Source organism: Hordeum vulgare, unplaced genomic scaffold (assembly GCF_904849725.1).
Source record: "Hordeum vulgare subsp. vulgare unplaced genomic scaffold, MorexV3_pseudomolecules_assembly, whole genome shotgun sequence".
In the NCBI taxonomy this organism is placed as follows: domain Eukaryota; kingdom Viridiplantae; phylum Streptophyta; class Magnoliopsida; order Poales; family Poaceae; genus Hordeum; species Hordeum vulgare.
In genome coordinates this window covers 12,268-35,301 of record NW_025422759.1, presented here as the reverse complement: position 1 = coordinate 35,301, position 23,034 = coordinate 12,268, and the positions used below count along the sequence as shown (strand labels likewise).

Genomic DNA, 23,034 nt, shown 5'->3' with positions numbered 1-23,034 from the left:
ACCTACCATGGGAAGCTTCCATGTCCTTGTACCTTTCTTGCACAATTACTCCTAAAAAACAAAAACAAAATTCAACATATGAAACATGTTTCAAACATTTAAAGTACAACGTGAGAAAGAACTCACATAGTTCAATTCAACGGTATCACTTGGTGGTGCATTGCGGTCTTATTCCAAGCAAGCAGCCCAACGGCTACAAACCGGCTTGATAGCGTCCCAACGACCTTGAAGAGACCTCAAGGTGAGCGGTGTTCTATTGGGATACTTCGCCATGAAGCAGAGGAATTGACCCTCTATCATTTGCCAATAGCACTTGGCGGTTTGTCTGTGATGGTCGTCGCATCAAGAGACACAACTTCCCACGCCTTGATAAAAAACTAACAAAAGAATTGTCACCGCATGTTAATTTTTATGCCAAACAAACTAACAACAAGAAGCTATGCATATTCTTCTTATTATTCCACTCAAATCATGGTGAAGTCAGATTTGATACAGGGGATTACTCCACTTTAAGATTATATACAATTTAAAGTTCAGAACCGAGTGACCATACCAGCAGAGGAGAGTAGTCTACTTTGAACCATGCTTGCGCCTTTGTTCTCAAATCACGCGAGAAAACCAAAACATACAAACTGTGCGTGCTATGCAGATGTGGAGGAGGGGGGAAGCTCACCATGTTTGCTAGGATGGGCAAGCAGCCATCCGTCTGCTAGTCCTTCCACATGACCAATGTCCAGTCTATAATGAGCAAGCTAAAAAAAGTGTAATGTATGTGTCCAGTAAACATGCACACAACAAAATAGCAATCGGCCGGTCATCTAATCTATGTAAAACAATTCAGTGATCCCACTCCTATCTTGCATTGTTTCATTGACAAAACCCATTAAAATGAGAGTCATGAATGAGTGAAAAGAAATACATGTTCTGTTATGGAGCTAGCAGTTAGGAAATAGCATGTCTAGCTTTCCAAATCAAGAAGATTTAGACAATCGAGCAACAATAGATGATCAAGCAACAGTGAAAATGACCAAATGAACTGTACATGATCATAGGAACGATTGATATCAGGAATGCACTGTTAGGGTACATAGGACAGAACATGCCAGAATTTGATAACAACCCTAGGAATCAAACAACCATGTCATCACTAGTAGACGAATCAGAGTTATAGTGTTTTAGAGGACATGCCATAAGGGGCTTCTTTATAACAAAGCCTGGTAAACCATCACACATATCACACAGCCAAAACATTCCAACCACTGGCATGGAGATCAACCAAGGACCAACTGCAACCAGCACACACATTACCCAGCACGTCGACAAGGGAAACACTCCAGCGCATGCAACACAATACCCGGCAAAAGACAAAAACTCATAGGACTAAAATTGAGGGCTAAATCCACTAATTATTTTACCATAATCACCACGAGAAGCACAAGTGCTTGCATTAGAGACCATCAGCGCAACCCAGAATCCTAGAAATTGCCATGTAATTAAATGTACCAAGGATGGATGGTCATCAGCACAAGTGCTTGCATTGCAAGACGAGTGTTTGTGACTCCTTGAGCATCTCAATGAGTTCAAATCGATTTCCGAATGCAACATCATATGTGAACTATAATTATGTGCAATAATTCTGCCAACATAAACAAAATGATACGAAAACAAGGCATGATCGTACTGAAGAAAACTAATAAAATGAGCCTACTACTAAGTTTTCCACTCATTCAAAATTCATTTGTACTTTCAAGTAATACTTTGACAAAAACTCAGGTATAACTTGGTATTTATAATATAGCAGGCCCCCAAAACAAAACGAAAATAACAAATGGCAACTCATATGTGACAATTCTAGTAAAAAGCAGCAGCAAGTGTGATAAAAGGAAGTTCTTGTACTAGGTTGTAGTAGCAGTTGCTAGTACCTTTCTTCACGGACAGATGAAGAACAATAATGTTCTCTTCCTTTTCCTGACTGAGATCAGCACCACAATCTAGAATGTAACTGAAGAAGGGCGGGTTTAAGCCATCCACGGTGTGCCCCAACCTCCAGGGGAACCTTGACAATGTAACAATTTAATTCATGACACTGACAAAGACCAACATGTATATATATTAGGAAGTAGTAACAAACATGAGCAGGCTAATGGACATGGGAAGTGTGTAATCGTGTAAGGACAGGCTATGGTTTGATATATTCCAAATTATCACCATTTACATGAAAACCAAAAAGAACTGGACATATATTCACATGTTGAGCTATACTGTTTTTCCTGAATCCGAATAATGATAGGATGCCCAGTTTACATAGTGCCTACTCCAGCCACCAAGTCTCTAATTTAGAAAGAATGGGCTATATTCTACACTAACCCAGCAACACAGACATGATGATTCACTCCAACTGTATTTGAATATAAAATATATGTTTGGACCCCGGCTAGTCCCAGGGCCTATGCTAGTCCCAGGTTCCATTGAAACTAGTATAGAGCTTGCAAGTTGCAATTGTTGCATCAACATTGTGTACAATGATGTTTTGCCGGGGGGATGAGAATAGGAACGCGATGATGTGACACCTTTTGCACGCATCCTGGATAGGAGCAGTTAGTAGATACGTGCTTTGCCGACTACTAGAACCGTGGTCCATGGCCATCAATACCACAAATGGAAGGACAGGCTAGTTGGTTCTGTAAATTGAAAAAAAAACATTATTTCCATGTCAAAGTATTATGATAACAATCCGAAAATAGGAAATGGCCGATACTGAAATTTAAAGTATTGAACGTCACAAGCATGGGTACAGCTAGTGTCACACGTCCAACAATCTAAAGTGAGACTACTGCTGCTATCACTGGCAGTGGAGCAGGAAAGGCGCTAGTTTTGACAACTTGTATGTGTACTACTGCAAATGAACCAGATCAACCATGCGGCTAACTGAAAAATGGAAACAAAGTCCTCCACATGCCTTGGAATTATTTCTCACATGTTGACCCGACAAACAATTAACTAGTTGATTACTCGGATGTATGCAGACCGTTATTTATTTCTTCAAGTAATTTTTCGTTTCAGGTGATCCAAGTCTAGCCAGAATTGCACGAGGAATCGTACTTGCAAAATTAACTTGATGCTCGCGAGACTGGAGAGTGCTGCTACATGCACAAATTCAGTCTTCCAGGTTGACCTCTCAAATATTTTAGGTCTTGATAGATGACCATGTCATGGGCTCATGGCAACCTATGGTCACCATAGTACTATTAGAGTATCTCTAGCAGACCCCCTAAAAGGGCCGAACCCGCAAAATAACCGCCAAAATACAGGTCAAGGCGGAAAATGCTGCTAGACCAGACCCCACTACCGCGTCCGGCCCGTAATTTTTTTTTGCGGGGCGCGACAAAATGCCCACCCTAACCCGCGAAAATGCAGGTTCTTCCGCCCACCCCGTCGGTGCCCTGTATATATCTAAGCGGTTAGTTGGTGGGACATTTCACCCGCGCTTTTCCCCCACCTACCGCCGCCGGGTGCCGCCTTCGATTCCGGCCGTACCAGCCGTCCGGATCATGACGGTGGGCCGCCGCAGTCCCAAGATCGGCCTCCACCACGCCCTCGTGCCTCGGCTTACCGGAAAGCTACAAATCGGTGGTTGTTTTGTCGCGACCACCAGATTGGCTTTTCCAGCCACCGTTGGCTGCACCAAAGCCATGGATTGGTCGGGAGCACCCCGCACAGCCTCGGCAAAGCGCGAGCGCCGCATGCAGGTACTGGTTCCATCCTCTAGTTGCTGGCGTCGGTTTGCCGGCAAGGACTCTTCCGGCCATCGCTTGGGCTCGGCTTGCCGATGCCACTCATAGAGTGCGATGACTGCCTAGAAACAGTGTTGCGGCTCACATCCAACACACGGCAGCACCTCGGATGGGTATTCTTCAAATGCAGAAACGACGGGGTATGCCCTTCTTCCTCTTCTGCTTTGTCAACTTATTTGGTTAAATTATGGTAGCTTATTGAGGTGTTCATCTGTGTAGGAAGGTAGATGCTAATTTTGGTATTGGAAAGAAGAATACATCGATCTATTGATAGAAAGAAACTTAATAGATGTTCGTGCACTCCTTAGTATAATTGAACCTAACGATGCAGCTGCATGTGCAATTAGAATAGATATTAGAGGTGAATCAACGTCTAATTGTTTAGAATCAAAGCCGAAGAATGAAGAATGCAAGATGAAGAACCCCTGGATCAACAATGAATGCATGGAGAAGATGTTGATCCAACTAGTGGGAGCAGTTATGGAAGTTGGATATCTTCTAAAATGTCTAATTGTGGTTCTTGTTTTTTTTGGTCTTGCTGTTTTAGCAATAATTTGGTGAATTATGATGTATCCAATGCCTTTGAAGAAAATAAAGAAGCAACTAAATGTGTTTTCATGCCTGAAAATGCAATGGAAATAATAGATTTCGCAGGCCAGCGTGGGCGGCGGCCCAGCAGACCCCGTAAAATGGACCCTCATAAAAGGATATTTTGCCGCACACGCCGGTCCACAAAAGGGTTTTTCCGCGAACTGCAAACGACTTTTGCGGATCGGCTTTATACGAGGTCTGCTATAGATGCTCTTACATATAAGCAGGAGTCAAATACACGAATTCAGACTGAAGAAGCCATACGTACATGTTCCATATATTATCATCTATCATATAAATGAAGCAGGTATTTGTTCTACCCGAGCGCAACCAGAGGGGAGCAGGGGAAGGAGAGGAGCTAACCATGACTGTTATGGAGCCGATGCCGAACAGGCAGCGGGTCCAACGAAAGAGCCTACCACCACACACCTCGATGAACCCCTTGTCATCTCGTGTACCGATGGAATCCTGCTGCTGCTGCACAAGAAGGACATAACGAATGTTGATCTCAAATGGAGAAGGAAAAGAAGAAATCATGTCCTAGTAATGGATCCAGTAACAAAGACCTGTCCTAGACGCTGGAGCGGGGCTCCATGGAGTTCAGCTTGGGGGTGCCCTCCCTGGGTGAGCTTGTCGAGCCCCACCAACACGTACCAATGTTTAGCACCTGCACATGCAGTGCAAAAAAGAGGTCAATCAACATACCAAAGTGATGAGAGGTTTATGACCATTGTCAACCTGAACCCATGGTCAATACTGTTCGATCTAGTACTGGTTTCCGTGTGGATGTGTGCCTAGCCAGTATTCAAATTTATTGATTGAGCTCAATCCTTCTGCTCATGAACTTGCTCGTAGGGCTGCACGGTGGGTTTTTCCTGAAAAGGATGGACCTTTCATGTAGTTAATTCTGCTGGTATGACTTTAATCTTGTTCCTCCAAAATGGGGTAGAACATGGTGGTTTGATGACATATTTATCTGTTGTGGTTACTCTCAGTATCCGGCAATTACTTTCACCAACTCAAGAAATTATACGAGGCCATGAAGTTCAAAATTTTGGATAGACATGTGTCACTTTTTAAAAAGAATGTTGATACAGAAGTGCATCTCTCTCGAAGAAAAAGATACAGCTTTTTTGAAAACACATATACTATAGATAGGCAAGAACCTGTTTTTTTTTTCTTTTCTTTTAGAACAAATATAATAGACTTGGCAAATGGCTGGACCTGTTTTACACGTTATTCAACAGAAGAGCATATAATGAACATTTTATTCCACAGTAATGTCAATGTGAGCACTCAAAAGCAATATGCTTCATTTCAATGGAGGAAAAAATATCCATTTGACACAGGGATACGGTCAATTTCAACAACAAAATAGGCAACATCACAGAAAAATAGAACTCCGGTGAGATTGTAGAGGTGTTGGCAAGAGCCTCTCTCTCTCCCAATGGATGCACACACGCGCGCAAGCTGTTGGAGCAAATTGACACAAGCAAAAACAGAGGAGGAGGAGAGCAGCACACACACAGATTTGTTTTGCAGGCAACGGATGCCTTTTTTCTTTCTTCTTGCTTGACCAACAACACACACCGGTTCTGCTTTTGATGTCCAGTTACAAAAATCATTTTCTTGTACCGAATTTGAGAGGGGAAGATGGGTTAGAGCAGCTTACTACCTTGACGAGCGAGGAGAACCAGAGGAGGGATGTCCATGGCGTACAGAGCAGCAGCACAACAAGCAGGTGCATGTCCCCTAGAGCAGCAGTACAGCAGGCGGATGAAACAACCTTCCTCTCCCATGGCGAAGGTGCTCGATCAGGGAGAGAGAAAAGGTGAGGTGAGGAAGAGCCTACAGAAAAATTACGAGACCGAAAGTTGAAGATTTTGGAGAGACATGCGCGGCCTTCTTAAAAAGAATACTGATAGAGGCAAACTAGATGTACACAAAATAGAATAGAGCAGCTCATAATGTCTAGCACTATACACAAAATAGGCAACTTCAGAGAAAAATAGTAGTCGTACTCTAGTGAGATTGTAGGGAGGCGCCAAACCAGATGAGATCATGCGAATAACAAATCATTTTTTTGTAAAGATCTTTCAGGTAGGCAAGAACCTGTTTTTTTTTCGTTTTGAACAACTATAATAGAGCTGGCAAATGGTTGGCTCCTTCTTACAAGTCATTCAAAAGAATAGAACAGCTCCGTGATGTCTAGCACTCGAAAGCAATATGCTTCATTTCAAAGAAGGAAAAACAAAAAGACTCATTTGACAGAATAATAGGGCCAGTTCAACAACAAAATAGGCAACGTCGCAGAAAAATACTACTCTAATGAGCTGGATCATTTTCTTGTACCAAATCTGAGGAAATCTGAGAGGATGAGATGGGTCGGAGCAGCTTATTACTTCCTTTCTGGTTTAGGGTCTTGAGCAGCAGCACATGCCTCCTCTCCCATGGTGCCTTCCACGCTCGCCATGGCCGGTGATAGGGTTCAGGTTCCTCTTGCCTGCTAGGTCGCCATGGCCGCGGGCTAGGGAGGGAGGGACTGCTGCTGGTGTGGCCATGGCATCGAGCTAGGGTTTCGTCCTGAGCTGCTGGATTCGATCTGGGGTGTAGGGAGAGAAGGGTGGCGTAGAAGGCGGAGGCCGGAAGGTCGCCGACGAGTCTGGGAGTGGGGAGCTCGCCGGTTGTCGGAGAGGGAGGTGGTCATTGGCGGCTGGATGGGGATGGGGATGGGATGGGGATGGGGATGAGATGGGGTTGGGGTTGGGGTTGGGGGCGGGGTTGGTTGGGAATCGGGAAGGAGGGCCTATCGTCTCTACTGGTTGGTGTTTGGTTATCTTAAAAATCATTTTTAATTGGCACCGATGGGCCTGCCCGCTGCAATAGTTCAAAACCATGAAAAATTTCATGTGGTCTTGGCGGGCCTGTACGCGCCGGTTCGAAACGAATTTTCCTTCTGGCGCGGACCAACAAGAGCGCGCGAGCCATAGAAGGTTTTCGTCATCGACGAATGCTTCTGATTGGTCAGCGTTGAGCTCTCATGGATCGATCCCCTCCTTCCATTTGGTCCATTCATTTTTTCGAATCCAACGACATACACTTCACGTCACGTGGATCATGCTCATTGCTCTCTGTATATCCCGTTTAACGATTCTAGCCTAAACTTCCTTCACCTATTATATATAAATCTAAATGTAAAACCTAATAAACATGTTCAATACAAATATACTCCCTTCGTCTGGAATTACTTGTCGTAAAAGTAATAAAAATAAATGTATCTACAACTAAAATAAACCTAGATACATCCATTCCAAACGAAGGGACTACGAAACTAAGAAGACGTTCAACTTTGTTGGTATAAGTTTTTTCTTCATGTCTACCTCGTCCCGTGTTCCTCCCTCGTCTGATGGTGGACACCCGACTAGTCCCTATAAATTTGACCATCAACTTTGTTGGTATAAGTTTTTTCTTCATGTCTACCTCTCCTTTTGTTGCTATTATTTTGTCCCTATAAAAGGCACAGTGTCCACAACAGCAGCGATCAATTCATTGCATGCAATGGTATTAATTAGAAAAATTAACATTTTTTTTTCTTTTTTTTCTCTTCGTCTTGGCCGCGATGCACAACCTAAGATGACCTATACACCAAGAAGGAGGAAGTACCTCTCCTTGATACTACCCATAGTGGGAGTAACATAGGTAGTACTCCCTCAATCTGGGTTTTATAGAGCATGTGCTTAGTTCAACTTTGTTGATTCCATGCTTCATGGCGGTAAACGGGCTCAATGCAGTAAGGATCCCGGTGGGATGGTGGATTGCCACTGGAGATAACCCTCCGACTCCATACGTTGGAGGCTCTCTCCAAGCCTTGGACAACGCCTTTCGATGGGCAGAGTACGTAGTCTAATTCACGAAATTGATTTTTTTCGAAACTTATCAATACAAAATTAAAGGAATTATGAATTAATCAACACATTTGTGGATGTATTTGTAGGGCACGCAAGCTAGGAGTGATCATAGGCTTGCAAGAAGCTCTTCGGTTGGGATTATTTCTCAATCAACTTTCACTTTTGGCTATGTTGATGCAATTTCAAACAATGCTTTAGGTTGAATGGCCTACCACAGGAAGCTTCCGTGTCCTTGTACCTTTCTTACAGAATTTCTACCACAGGGAGTTTTTCCACATGGTTTCTCACGAAAGGTTTTTAATGAGGCAATATCAATGCAAGCATGGACGATATATGTCATTTTCTCTTTATTTTCCCACTGGGTTTTAGAAGGAGTTTTTCATGGCATATTGTATGTTTTCTTCTCAATTTTTTCCACAGGGTTTTGGAGGAGAACATTTCAAAGATGATGGGTCTCAAGGACAAGCGAGGATTAGGGGGTGTTAGGATTTATTTTAAACTAATTATAATAATTAGGGAATAATCCTCCCTTGTACAGAACCGCTTCGTGCGGGTTGCTAGCCAACCGACGCGACGGTTTTTTCACGACCCCCACGAGCGGACGCATCCGTTCGTGGCGACGGTTAATTCCCTGTGTATTTAATCCTCATGGATCATCAATGAAAGAGACAGTTCGATCAAATCATACTTTCACAGATGCATGTGCTCTCTCATCGCGACTCTCTCCCTTCCTAATCAAAGAATAGATAAAACGAATAGACCATCTGATTTAAAACAAGAGTCCATGTGAATATGCACTTCCATATACACACGCGTGCTTATCCTACTAATCCATGGCTCTAACGCAGTTTGTTAGCTGCACGCATGAGTGCGTGCGTGGCTCTTTGCTTATCCTACTAATCCACGCCAATATATCTTTCTTTCCCCAATAAATACACACGGCCGGCGGTGCGTGCGTGCATCCTTTCTTCTCCCTAGCTAGCAGCTTCTCGCCATGGAGCGCGTGTCGTGGCAACCACTTGCGCTCCTCCTCCTCGCGGCGGCCGCGGCCGTCGCCAGCGGCACTGAGGTCGGGTACGACGGCCGGTCGATGGTCATCGATGGCGAGCGCCGCCTCCTCATCTCCGGCTCCATCCACTACCCCAGGAGCACGCCAGAGGTATGCATTGCACACGGAGCAGCAGATGAATACACCATCGTCTCGTCTTAGTTTCCATGAATGAATTGTAAGTCTCGATCGTTGCTTGCCTGCAGATGTGGCCGGATCTGATCAGGAAGGCCAAGGAGGGCGGGCTGGACGCCATCGAGACGTACGTCTTCTGGAACGGCCACGAGCCTCGCCGCCGGCAGTACAACTTCGAGGGCAGCTACGACATCGTGCGCTTCTTCAAGGAGGTCCAGGACGCCGGCATGTACGCCATCCTCCGCATCGGCCCCTACATCTGCGGCGAGTGGAACTACGGCGGCCTGCCGGCATGGCTGCGCGACATCTCCGGCATGCAGTTCCGCATGCACAACAACCCCTTCGAGGTACCCACACTGCTAGCAGATCCTTCCCAACAATATAATGGTTTTCCTTGGAGGTCAAAATACGACCAAGTTATTGATGCTTGCAGCAAGAGATGGAGACCTTCACGACCCTCATCGTCGACAAGCTCAAGGAGGCCAAGATGTTCGCCGGACAGGGAGGCCCCATCATCCTCTCTCAGGTACGTAGTAACTAACTAATATTAATTATGTGAAACTTATCTAGCTTGCATTCCTAGCTACTTGTCGTCGACAAAAGAGTGGATCAGTGAATATAACATATATATATGTGAACAATTTACATATATAGATCGAGAACGAGTACGGGAACGTCATGGACAAGCTCAACAACGACGAGTCGGCGTCTGAGTACATCCACTGGTGCGCCGCCATGGCCAACAAGCAGAACGTAGGCGTGCCGTGGATCATGTGCCAGCAGGACCAAGACGTCCCACCCAACGTGGTCAGCGCATGCACATTTTCATCTTTCCTATTTTTGTCTCTACCAATTATTATTCTTCTTTCTTCCCAAGTGTAAAACAAAAAAAACTCAATGCTAAGTCTTCTTAATTACTAGATCAACACCTGCAACGGCTTCTACTGCCACGACTGGTTCCCCAAGAGGACCGACATCCCCAAGATCTGGACTGAGAACTGGACTGGCTGGTACCCTACATATATATATACCTGGATCAACCTTTATATATTAATTTTCCTTCTTTTTTTCTTATGGAACCTACATGCATATGCGCGAAATTGGTTAGCACGTTCTACTATATGTTGAATGAAGTTCAGATTGCTCTTACATTTTATCCACGATATATAATTAGGTTCAAAGCCTGGGACAAGCCTGATTTCCACCGGTCCGCCGAAGACATCGCCTTCTCTGTTGCCATGTTCTTCCAGACGCGAGGATCGCTCCAGAACTACTACATGGTGATTGATTTATAACTAATCTATACTTTTCTCTTCTACATTAATTTCCATCCTCTAGCAGGCTGGCATGAACTGAATTTTACATCATTTGACATGTTGATCGTCAATTTATATGTGATCAGTACCATGGTGGCACCAACTTTGGCCGCACGTCGGGTGGCCCATACATCACAACCAGCTATGACTACGATGCCCCTCTCGATGAGTACGGTACGTGAACCATCTCTTGTTGTTCCTTCAATTCATATATTCGTCCCAAGCTTATTTGCATCTTGTAAATTAATAATTAGTGTCAATATGCAAATCATATTCATTATCCTTTTATGTTTTTGTTTTCAGGTAACATCAGGCAGCCAAAATACGGGCACCTCAAGGACCTCCACAATGTCCTCAAGTCCATGGAGAAGATCCTACTCCATGGGGACTACAAGGACACCACCATGGGCAACACCAACGTCATGGTAACTAACATGCATTCACATACAATACAAAAATCCTAGCACTGTTTTTAATGGTGTTCACAACAAAATTGATCCATTTGGTTCATCAATATCTACACTAGGTTACCAAGTACACGCTGGACAACTCCTCTGCCTGCTTCATCAGCAACAAGTTCGACGACAAGGAGGTCAATGTGACCCTCGACGACGGCGCAACCCATGTCGTGCCCGCATGGTCCGTGAGCATCCTGCCGGACTGCAAGACCGTCGCGTACAACAGCGCCAAGATCAAGACACAGACGTCGGTGATGGTGAAGAGGCCGGGGGTGGAAACCGTGACGGATGGCCTTGCTTGGTCGTGGATGCCCGAGAACCTCCATCCTTTCATGACGGACGAGAAGGGTAACTTCAGGAAGAACGAGCTGCTCGAGCAGATCGCGACGTCGGGCGACCAGAGCGACTACCTATGGTACAGGACAAGGTAATCAAACATCTTGATGCTTAATACAGAACTACACTGTTGCATAAGATTGAAATATAAATTAATCTCTGGTGATGATCAAAATGTGCAGCTTGGAGCACAAGGGGGAATCGAACTACAAGTTGCACGTGAACACGACTGGCCATGAGCTCTACGCTTTCGTCAATGGCAAGCTTGTTGGTGAGCGTCCCAATATACTCTGAGTGGTTTGCACACTGATGGATTAATGAACTTGATCAAGCTAATGTTAATTGATTTGATTAATTGGCATGCAGGGAGGCACTACGCTCCTAATGGCGGATTCGTCTTCCAAATGGAGACACCGGTGAAGCTCCACTCTGGCAAGAACTACATCTCCCTCCTCAGCGCCACCATCGGGCTCAAGAACTATGGTGCTCTGTTCGAGATGATGCCCGCCGGCATCGTGGGAGGGCCGGTGAAGCTCGTCGACACCGTCACCAACACCACCGCCTACGACCTCTCCAACAGCTCCTGGTCCTACAAGGCCGGCCTCGCCGGCGAGTACAGGGAGACCCACCTCGACAAGGCCAAGGACCGCAGCCAATGGAGAGGCGGCACCATCCCGGTGCACCGCCCCTTCACCTGGTACAAGGCGACCTTTGAGGCCCCCACCGGTGAGGAGCCCGTGGTGGCGGACCTGCTGGGGCTCGGCAAGGGCGTGGTGTGGGTCAACGGCAACAACCTGGGCCGCTACTGGCCGTCATACGTCGCCGCGGACATGGACGGCTGCCGGCGGTGCGACTACCGCGGCACATTCATGGCGGATGGCGACGGGCAGAAGTGCCTCACTGGCTGCAACGAGCCGTCCCAGAGGTTCTACCATGTGCCACGGTCGTTCCTCAAGGCCGGCGAGCCCAACACGATGGTGCTGTTCGAGGAGGCCGGCGGCGACCCGACGAGGGTGAGCTTCCACACCGTCGCTGTCGGGGCGGCGTGCGCGGAGGCCGCCGAGGTCGGCGACGAGGTGGCGCTGGCGTGCAGCCATGGCAGGACCATCTCCAGCGTGGACGTGGCCAGCCTCGGCGTCACGCGCGGCAAGTGCGGCGCGTACCAGGGCGGCTGCGAGTCCAAGGCAGCGCTGGCGGCGTTCACGGCAGCGTGCGTCGGCAAGGAGTCGTGCACGGTGCGGCACACGGAGGACTTCCGCGCCGGGTCCGGGTGTGACTCCGGCGTGCTCACCGTGCAGGCAACCTGCTGATCCCCACATGAACCAAGGAATAAATTATAGTTAGTGTCGTTTAGGCTTAGTGTTAGCTAACGTCAATCAGGAGCTAGGCATATGTGTTAGGGGGCTAAGTAATTAGCCCAGAACAATTACATGGTTCGCTTCATGTGATTTTCGATGGAGATCATCGAGGTTAAACCAAGAATTTTTCGCCTCCTCGATCAGTTTGCTATAGGGTGAAGATTTTCGGTTGAAGAAACAGGCAGACAATACATATGCGTTGGTAATTTCTATTTCTTATATACATATGGGTTTGCTTATTTGAATCACAAGTAACAACGTGGGAAAATAAATTTTGCACCTTTAATTAAATTAAATATTTAACAGCATCCACGTATAGTTTAAAAAAATTAACTTTTTCTACATAATGTTCCATTCATTTGGCACAAACAAATACACTTATTTATTTTTAATGTTCTTTCTCATGTCTCATTCTGTTGATAATAAAAAGGTTTGTTTAAACTTCTTGTAAATCTAAATAATACGATTTTCCATTGCTTAACAAAAAAGTATTATTTCATTCTATTACATATATTTTCTGATTAACTCGCACAGTGGCCCTCTCAAGTGTGCGAGCAAGTGTTCTACTATAACCATCACAAACATTATGTAAATAACGTATCACTTATGTGGTAAAGTTCTTTAAATAAGTTATATGACATTTCGGGGAAAACATTTTAAATTGATGATCAAATGTGGTCTTCACATGCGATTGTTAGTGCTCTAAGTGTTAGCTACCGTGAGGAACAGGTTAATTATTCTGCAGGATATGTGTTAGGGGGCTAATTAGCCTAGAACAAATGCATGGTTCAGTTCATGTGATTTTTGATGGATCAAGGTTCAATCTAGAATTTGTTGGGGTGATTGTGGCAGCTCGTTTTGTTATGGGGAAGATTTTCCGTCGGAGACACAGGCACATGAAGAATTTGTTGCGGTGATTTTCCAAGTTTCATATGTACTCATCACATAGTTTGAAACAATAAGGTTCTGTAACTATCACAAATGTTATTCAATTAAAGTCCGGACCAGGAGCATATAGAATTTTAGATCCCACATCTGCGATGCTAGCTACATGTACTAAACTTTTGCTACACCTGGACGAATTCCATGTACCGTATCATTCTGATGCATGTGATAATGCAGGGCTCTTGTGTTAATTATGGTACTATATGCCTATGGACCATCTACAATATCATTCTTATGCATGCGATAACGCAGGCCTCTTGTGTCATTCATCAGCACGTAACACCCTCATATTCTTCTCACACATAGTTGACAATAAGAGTTACACTCGGGGGGGGGGGGGGGGCTAAACCGGCAGTGTGGTGCAGTACGGAGCAGTTACACATGACGCTGTAACATTCACTTACTCTGGGAGTTGGTCGTAATACTTGGTTAGGCCATGTTGAAGATCTTCTGTTCGCCCCTGTAAACACTGAAGCAGTAACAAGTTCGCGAGTTTGCCTTAAAAAATGTACTATTATTCTATACTTGTAAGTTCTATATACTTCAGAGTCATACCAGACCAGGAGCATCTAGAATTTTAGATCCCACATCTGCGGTGCAAGGTACTAAACTGTTGCTACCTGAACGAATTCCATGTATCGTTCTTACTATCTCTTATGCATGTGATCTTGCATGGGCTCTTGTGTTGAGTATGGTATATGCCTCCTATGCATGTGTTATTCTTCACGTAACACCCTCATATTTTTCTGACACAGAGTTGGCAACAATACTGGCGATCGAGTTACAACTGGGATGTAGGTTAACCGGCGACATGCCGCTCTCAACGTGCAAGTGCAGCAGCCCTATAACGTGCGTCCACATGGATCTCTGCAGTTGGCCGGTGGAAATCCATGGTGATTCCTATGTATTTCTGGCAATGTGCAGGCTCACTGCTGGCGCTGGGTGGCTACTAGGGGCGTACAAAGGCGGCTAAGTTTTCCTTCATTTTAAATGGTATTCTTGATTTGCGACAATCCTAAGGGCCTATTTAGCGGGAAAAATCTACCAAAATACTTTACCTTGATTTTGGTGATACATTGGGTTTTCGAAGGCGGACCGAGAGGGAGCTCGAAGCACGCCTCCTGCAGGTGTAGATGGTCACGGTGGAACACATGGTTTGTGATTGATGAGATATTTTAGGAATTTTACGATGGAAGCCACCCGCAATTGCCCAACAATTTTGTGTGAATATTTACGAAAGAGTATGGCTTTGACATTTAAAACATTTGGACATGTCCGAAATGTCTTTGACATTGATTGAAATATGAAAACAATAGAAATTTATGTGAGTATTTATAAATTATGTTTGTGAGCATCGTGAGTGTACCTTTTCAAAGCTACATTTTTGTTTTGTGCGTGTACCATACAGTATTGTACAGGTCGACCAGGATAGAAAACCATGCGTGTTAGGATCTTGTTGCATGCAGCGTCACCATACAATATGAAGGCTCATGCGAGGGATGGTTCCAACTAGACAAAGATAATCCGGTCTTGATAGAGGGGCAAGGCTGTCCCGTCGACAGTTTTCTTGAAAAACCCTGCGATCGCTATGCACGTAGGAAGGGGGTTTGACAAAAAAGCGACGAATAGGTGAACGTCACCAATTTTTTAGATAAGAAAAAGGAGAAGAAGGATGTTTACCGTTTGCTAGCAGACCCTTATATTACGGACCTATATCGCGCGTTTACAGTTTGCAAAAAATCGCTTTTTACGACTAGCGAGGGTCGCGGCAAAACATAACCCGCATCGTGGAACTATAAAACAGAATATTCACGAATATTCTGTTCTACAGTTTCATGGGCAGGTTCTGTTCTGCCATGGCCCTTGCCAACCCGCAAATCGCAAGAATTCAAACTTACAATTTGGCATCAATTCCATTGATTTGTAGCAAATTTGAACAACCAAACACAATTTTCGCTCAAATTAAACCATTGTTTTTTTTATCAAGACACTAAAGAACATCATGCAAAAGCAACCACCATCTTCACCACCGTCTTGGTTCTCGTTTCTCTCCACAACCCCAAAAGAATCTCACGCAAAAGCCATTATCATCTCCGTGACCATCATCGTCAACATCATCACTCTCCATTTCCGCCACCCATTCCCCCACCGGCGCTGAAGTCATCACACCTTGCAGCCATCATTCTTCTCTTCAAGATTTCTTTTCTTGCCATATCATGTCATTCTTTGGTGATGTCGTTCATTTTATTGTGATTCATTGTCATGATCTTGTTCTCCTCTGCAAGAAGCTTGGACAAAGCCTTGTTCTCCTCGGTAAGGGCTTTCCTCTCCTCAATGGCGGCCTTGCACAACCCTTCTTCCTTGAGTAAGGGCCACTTTCTTGCTTCTCCTGCGCTTTCTTCTCGGCCAACTCCTGCTTCATCTCCTCATTTGATTGCACCATGATATCTATCTTATCATGCAAGCTTGATGCCTTCGATTCCCTCTTGATCTTGTCCTTCGCCTTTTTGTTTCCATCCGACTTGTTCTTGTTTCTTGGGCCATCATCATCTTCATCATCATCATCCGTCTCGGTGAGGGAGCCATTCTTCGGTGGGGATTCTTCCTCAATGAACTCCCAGTTTTGGCTATGTTGATGCAATTTCGAACAATGCTCTAGGTTGAATGACCTACCATGGGAAGCTTCCATGTCCTTGTACCTTTCTTGCACAATTACTCCTAAAAAACAAAAACAAAATTCAACATATGAAACATGTTTCAAACATTTAAAGTACAACGTGAGAAAGAACTCACATAGTTCAATTCAACGGTATCACTTGGTGGTGCATTGCGGTCTTATTCCAAGCAAGCAGCCCAACGGCTACAAACCGGCTTGATAGCGTCCCAACGACCTTGAAGAGACCTCAAGGTGAGCAGTGTTCTATTGGGATACTTCGCCATGAAGCAGAGGAATTGACCCTCTATCATTTGCCAATAGCACTTGGCGGTTTGTCTGTGATGGTCGTCGCATCAAGAGACACAACTTCCCACGCCTTGATAAAAAACTAACAAAAGAATTGTCACCGCATGTTAATTTTTATGCCAAACAAACTAACAACAAGAAGCTATGCATATTCTTCTTATTATTCCACTCAAATCATGGTGAAGTCAGATTTGATACAGGGGATTACTCCACTTTAAGATTATATACAATTTAAAGTTCAGAACCGAGTGACCATACCAGCAGAGGAGAGTAGTCTACTTTGAACCATGCTTGCGCCTTTGTTCTCAAATCACGCGAGAAAACCAAAACATACAAACTGTGCGTGCTATGCAGATGTGGAGGAGGGGGGAAGCTCACCATGTTTGCTAGGATGGGCAAGCAGCCATCCGTCTGCTAGTCCTTCCACATGACCAATGTCCAGTCTATAATGAGCAAGCTAAAAAAAGTGTAATGTATGTGTCCAGTAAACATGCACACAACAAAATAGCAATCGGCCGGTCATCTAATCTATGTAAAACAATTCAGTGATCCCACTCCTATCTTGCATTGTTTCATTGACAAAACCCATTAAAATGAGAGTCATGAATGAGTGAAAAGAAATACATGTTCTGTTATGGAGCTAGCAGTTAGGAAATAGCATGTCTAGCTTTCCAAATCAAGAAGATTTAGACAATCGAGCAACAATAGATGATCAAGCAACAGTGAAAATGACCAAATGAACTGTACATGATCATAGGAACGATTGATATCAGGAATGCACTGTTAGGGTACATAGGACAGAACATGCCAGAATTTGATAACAACCCTAGGAATCAAACAACCATGTCATCACTAGTAGACGAATCAGAGTTATAGTGTTTTAGAGGACATGCCATAAGGGGCTTCTTTATAACAAAGCCTGGTAAACCATCACACATATCACACAGCCAAAACATTCCAACCACTGGCATGGAGATCAACCAAGGACCAACTGCAACCAGCACACACATTACCCAGCACGTCGACAAGGGAAACACTCCAGCGCATGCAACACAATACCCGGCAAAAGACAAAAACTCATAGGACTAAAATTGAGGGCTAAATCCACTAATTATTTTACCATAATCACCACGAGAAGCACAAGTGCTTGCATTAGAGACCATCAGCGCAACCCAGAATCCTAGAAATTGCCATGTAATTAAATGTACCAAGGATGGATGGTCATCAGCACAAGTGCTTGCATTGCAAGACGAGTGTTTGTGACTCCTTGAGCATCTCAATGAGTTCAAATCGATTTCCGAATGCAACATCATATGTGAACTATAATTATGTGCAATAATTCTGCCAACATAAACAAAATGATACGAAAACAAGGCATGATCGTACTGAAGAAAACTAATAAAATGAGCCTACTACTAAGTTTTCCACTCATTCAAAATTCATTTGTACTTTCAAGTAATACTTTGACAAAAACTCAGGTATAACTTGGTATTTATAATATAGCAGGCCCCCAAAACAAAACGAAAATAACAAATGGCAACTCATATGTGACAATTCTAGTAAAAAGCAGCAGCAAGTGTGATAAAAGGAAGTTCTTGTACTAGGTTGTAGTAGCAGTTGCTAGTACCTTTCTTCACGGACAGATGAAGAACAATAATGTTCTCTTCCTTTTCCTGACTGAGATCAGCACCACAATCTAGAATGTAACTGAAGAAGGGCGGGTTTAAGCCATCCACGGTGTGCCCCAACCTCCAGGGGAACCTTGACAATGTAACAATTTAATTCATGACACTGACAAAGACCAACATGTATATATATTAGGAAGTAGTAACAAACATGAGCAGGCTAATGGACATGGGAAGTGTGTAATCGTGTAAGGACAGGCTATGGTTTGATATATTCCAAATTATCACCATTTACATGAAAACCAAAAAGAACTGGACATATATTCACATGTTGAGCTATACTGTTTTTCCTGAATCCGAATAATGATAGGATGCCCAGTTTACATAGTGCCTACTCCAGCCACCAAGTCTCTAATTTAGAAAGAATGGGCTATATTCTACACTAACCCAGCAACACAGACATGATGATTCACTCCAACTGTATTTGAATATAAAATATATGTTTGGACCCCGGCTAGTCCCAGGGCCTATGCTAGTCCCAGGTTCCATTGAAACTAGTATAGAGCTTGCAAGTTGCAATTGTTGCATCAACATTGTGTACAATGATGTTTTGCCGGGGGGATGAGAATAGGAACGCGATGATGTGACACCTTTTGCACGCATCCTGGATAGGAGCAGTTAGTAGATACGTGCTTTGCCGACTACTAGAACCGTGGTCCATGGCCATCAATACCACAAATGGAAGGACAGGCTAGTTGGTTCTGTAAATTGAAAAAAAAACATTATTTCCATGTCAAAGTATTATGATAACAATCCGAAAATAGGAAATGGCCGATACTGAAATTTAAAGTATTGAACGTCACAAGCATGGGTACAGCTAGTGTCACACGTCCAACAATCTAAAGTGAGACTACTGCTGCTATCACTGGCAGTGGAGCAGGAAAGGCGCTAGTTTTGACAACTTGTATGTGTACTACTGCAAATGAACCAGATCAACCATGCGGCTAACTGAAAAATGGAAACAAAGTCCTCCACATGCCTTGGAATTATTTCTCACATGTTGACCCGACAAACAATTAACTAGTTGATTACTCGGATGTATGCAGACCGTTATTTATTTCTTCAAGTAATTTTTCGTTTCAGGTGATCCAAGTCTAGCCAGAATTGCACGAGGAATCGTACTTGCAAAATTAACTTGATGCTCGCGAGACTGGAGAGTGCTGCTACATGCACAAATTCAGTCTTCCAGGTTGACCTCTCAAATATTTTAGGTCTTGATAGATGACCATGTCATGGGCTCATGGCAACCTATGGTCACCATAGTACTATTAGAGTATCTCTAGCAGACCCCCTAAAAGGGCCGAACCCGCAAAATAACCGCCAAAATACAGGTCAAGGCGGAAAATGCTGCTAGACCAGACCCCACTACCGCGTCCGGCCCGTAATTTTTTTTTGCGGGGCGCGACAAAATGCCCACCCTAACCCGCGAAAATGCAGGTTCTTCCGCCCACCCCGTCGGTGCCCTGTATATATCTAAGCGGTTAGTTGGTGGGACATTTCACCCGCGCTTTTCCCCCACCTACCGCCGCCGGGTGCCGCCTTCGATTCCGGCCGTACCAGCCGTCCGGATCATGACGGTGGGCCGCCGCAGTCCCAAGATCGGCCTCCACCACGCCCTCGTGCCTCGGCTTACCGGAAAGCTACAAATCGGTGGTTGTTTTGTCGCGACCACCAGATTGGCTTTTCCAGCCACCGTTGGCTGCACCAAAGCCATGGATTGGTCGGGAGCACCCCGCACAGCCTCGGCAAAGCGCGAGCGCCGCATGCAGGTACTGGTTCCATCCTCTAGTTGCTGGCGTCGGTTTGCCGGCAAGGACTCTTCCGGCCATCGCTTGGGCTCGGCTTGCCGATGCCACTCATAGAGTGCGATGACTGCCTAGAAACAGTGTTGCGGCTCACATCCAACACACGGCAGCACCTCGGATGGGTATTCTTCAAATGCAGAAACGACGGGGTATGCCCTTCTTCCTCTTCTGCTTTGTCAACTTATTTGGTTAAATTATGGTAGCTTATTGAGGTGTTCATCTGTGTAGGAAGGTAGATGCTAATTTTGGTATTGGAAAGAAGAATACATCGATCTATTGATAGAAAGAAACTTAATAGATGTTCGTGCACTCCTTAGTATAATTGAACCTAACGATGCAGCTGCATGTGCAATTAGAATAGATATTAGAGGTGAATCAACGTCTAATTGTTTAGAATCAAAGCCGAAGAATGAAGAATGCAAGATGAAGAACCCCTGGATCAACAATGAATGCATGGAGAAGATGTTGATCCAACTAGTGGGAGCAGTTATGGAAGTTGGATATCTTCTAAAATGTCTAATTGTGGTTCTTGTTTTTTTTGGTCTTGCTGTTTTAGCAATAATTTGGTGAATTATGATGTATCCAATGCCTTTGAAGAAAATAAAGAAGCAACTAAATGTGTTTTCATGCCTGAAAATGCAATGGAAATAATAGATTTCGCAGGCCAGCGTGGGCGGCGGCCCAGCAGACCCCGTAAAATGGACCCTCATAAAAGGATATTTTGCCGCACACGCCGGTCCACAAAAGGGTTTTTCCGCGAACTGCAAACGACTTTTGCGGATCGGCTTTATACGAGGTCTGCTATAGATGCTCTTACATATAAGCAGGAGTCAAATACACGAATTCAGACTGAAGAAGCCATACGTACATGTTCCATATATTATCATCTATCATATAAATGAAGCAGGTATTTGTTCTACCCGAGCGCAACCAGAGGGGAGCAGGGGAAGGAGAGGAGCTAACCATGACTGTTATGGAGCCGATGCCGAACAGGCAGCGGGTCCAACGAAAGAGCCTACCACCACACACCTCGATGAACCCCTTGTCATCTCGTGTACCGATGGAATCCTGCTGCTGCTGCACAAGAAGGACATAACGAATGTTGATCTCAAATGGAGAAGGAAAAGAAGAAATCATGTCCTAGTAATGGATCCAGTAACAAAGACCTGTCCTAGACGCTGGAGCGGGGCTCCATGGAGTTCAGCTTGGGGGTGCCCTCCCTGGGTGAGCTTGTCGAGCCCCACCAACACGTACCAATGTTTAGCACCTGCACATGCAGTGCAAAAAAGAGGTCAATCAACATACCAAAGTGATGAGAGGTTTATGACCATTGTCAACCTGAACCCATGGTCAATACTGTTCGATCTAGTACTGGTTTCCGTGTGGATGTGTGCCTAGCCAGTATTCAAATTTATTGATTGAGCTCAATCCTTCTGCTCATGAACTTGCTCGTAGGGCTGCACGGTGGGTTTTTCCTGAAAAGGATGGACCTTTCATGTAGTTAATTCTGCTGGTATGACTTTAATCTTGTTCCTCCAAAATGGGGTAGAACATGGTGGTTTGATGACATATTTATCTGTTGTGGTTACTCTCAGTATCCGGCAATTACTTTCACCAACTCAAGAAATTATACGAGGCCATGAAGTTCAAAATTTTGGATAGACATGTGTCACTTTTTAAAAAGAATGTTGATACAGAAGTGCATCTCTCTCGAAGAAAAAGATACAGCTTTTTTGAAAACACATATACTATAGATAGGCAAGAACCTGTTTTTTTTTTCTTTTCTTTTAGAACAAATATAATAGACTTGGCAAATGGCTGGACCTGTTTTACACGTTATTCAACAGAAGAGCATATAATGAACATTTTATTCCACAGTAATGTCAATGTGAGCACTCAAAAGCAATATGCTTCATTTCAATGGAGGAAAAAATATCCATTTGACACAGGGATACGGTCAATTTCAACAACAAAATAGGCAACATCACAGAAAAATAGAACTCCGGTGAGATTGTAGAGGTGTTGGCAAGAGCCTCTCTCTCTCCCAATGGATGCACACACGCGCGCAAGCTGTTGGAGCAAATTGACACAAGCAAAAACAGAGGAGGAGGAGAGCAGCACACACACAGATTTGTTTTGCAGGCAACGGATGCCTTTTTTCTTTCTTCTTGCTTGACCAACAACACACACCGGTTCTGCTTTTGATGTCCAGTTACAAAAATCATTTTCTTGTACCGAATTTGAGAGGGGAAGATGGGTTAGAGCAGCTTACTACCTTGACGAGCGAGGAGAACCAGAGGAGGGATGTCCATGGCGTACAGAGCAGCAGCACAACAAGCAGGTGCATGTCCCCTAGAGCAGCAGTACAGCAGGCGGATGAAACAACCTTCCTCTCCCATGGCGAAGGTGCTCGATCAGGGAGAGAGAAAAGGTGAGGTGAGGAAGAGCCTACAGAAATATTACGAGACCGAAAGTTGAAGATTTTGGAGAGACATGCGCGGCCTTCTTAAAAAGAATACTGATAGAGGCAAACTAGATGTACACAAAATAGAATAGAGCAGCTCATAATGTCTAGCACTATACACAAAATAGGCAACTTCAGAGAAAAATAGTAGTCGTACTCTAGTGAGATTGTAGGGAGGCGCCAAACCAGATGAGATCATGCGAATAACAAATCATTTTTTTGTAAAGAT

The 23,034-nt window shown here is 44.5% G+C and overlaps 1 protein-coding gene and 2 long non-coding RNA genes across 4 annotated transcripts; 1 reads left to right on the top strand and 2 right to left on the bottom strand.

Moving 5' to 3' along the window:
• Positions 1 to 449: 449 nt before the first annotated feature.
• Positions 450 to 7,076, bottom strand: LOC123423836. Its single transcript, XR_006621378.1, has 4 exons — positions 6,788 to 7,076; positions 4,749 to 6,233; positions 2,571 to 2,681; positions 450 to 2,056 (listed from the first exon to the last, which is right to left on the bottom strand). It is a non-coding gene; the product is annotated as an uncharacterized LOC123423836 (long non-coding RNA).
• A 2,211-nt stretch (positions 7,077 to 9,287) lies between these two features.
• On the top strand, positions 9,288 to 12,896 carry LOC123423838 (beta-galactosidase 1-like). The gene is made up of 11 exons (XM_045107904.1): positions 9,288 to 9,452; positions 9,548 to 9,823; positions 9,910 to 10,002; positions 10,131 to 10,283; positions 10,398 to 10,486; positions 10,651 to 10,756; positions 10,879 to 10,966; positions 11,096 to 11,217; positions 11,319 to 11,677; positions 11,769 to 11,857; positions 11,953 to 12,896. The coding sequence occupies exons 1-11, from the start codon at positions 9,288 to 9,290 to the stop codon at positions 12,894 to 12,896; spliced, it is 2,484 nt and encodes an 827-aa protein (XP_044963839.1).
• A 4,109-nt stretch (positions 12,897 to 17,005) lies between these two features.
• On the bottom strand, positions 17,006 to 22,999 carry LOC123423835. Of its 2 annotated transcripts, XR_006621377.1 has the most exons (4): positions 21,508 to 22,999; positions 21,305 to 21,418; positions 19,127 to 19,237; positions 17,006 to 18,612 (listed from the first exon to the last, which is right to left on the bottom strand). It is a non-coding gene; the product is annotated as an uncharacterized LOC123423835 (long non-coding RNA). The 2 variants fall into 2 exon arrangements; XR_006621376.1 differs by having other exon boundaries at positions 21,305 to 22,999.
• Positions 23,000 to 23,034: the final 35 nt, after the last annotated feature.

What these genes read in the sequence shown, in the direction of transcription:
- LOC123423838 (XM_045107904.1), top strand. Translation starts at nt 9,288, where the DNA reads ATGGAGCGCGTGTCGTGGCAACCACTTGCGCTCCTCCTCCTCGCGGCG. An exon ending in TGCACAACAACCCCTTCGAG is followed by an intron (nt 9,824 to 9,909) that starts GTACCCACACTG and finishes TGATGCTTGCAG; the next exon opens with CAAGAGATGGAGACCTTCAC. An exon ending in GCCCCATCATCCTCTCTCAG is followed by an intron (nt 10,003 to 10,130) that starts GTACGTAGTAAC and finishes TTACATATATAG; the next exon opens with ATCGAGAACGAGTACGGGAA.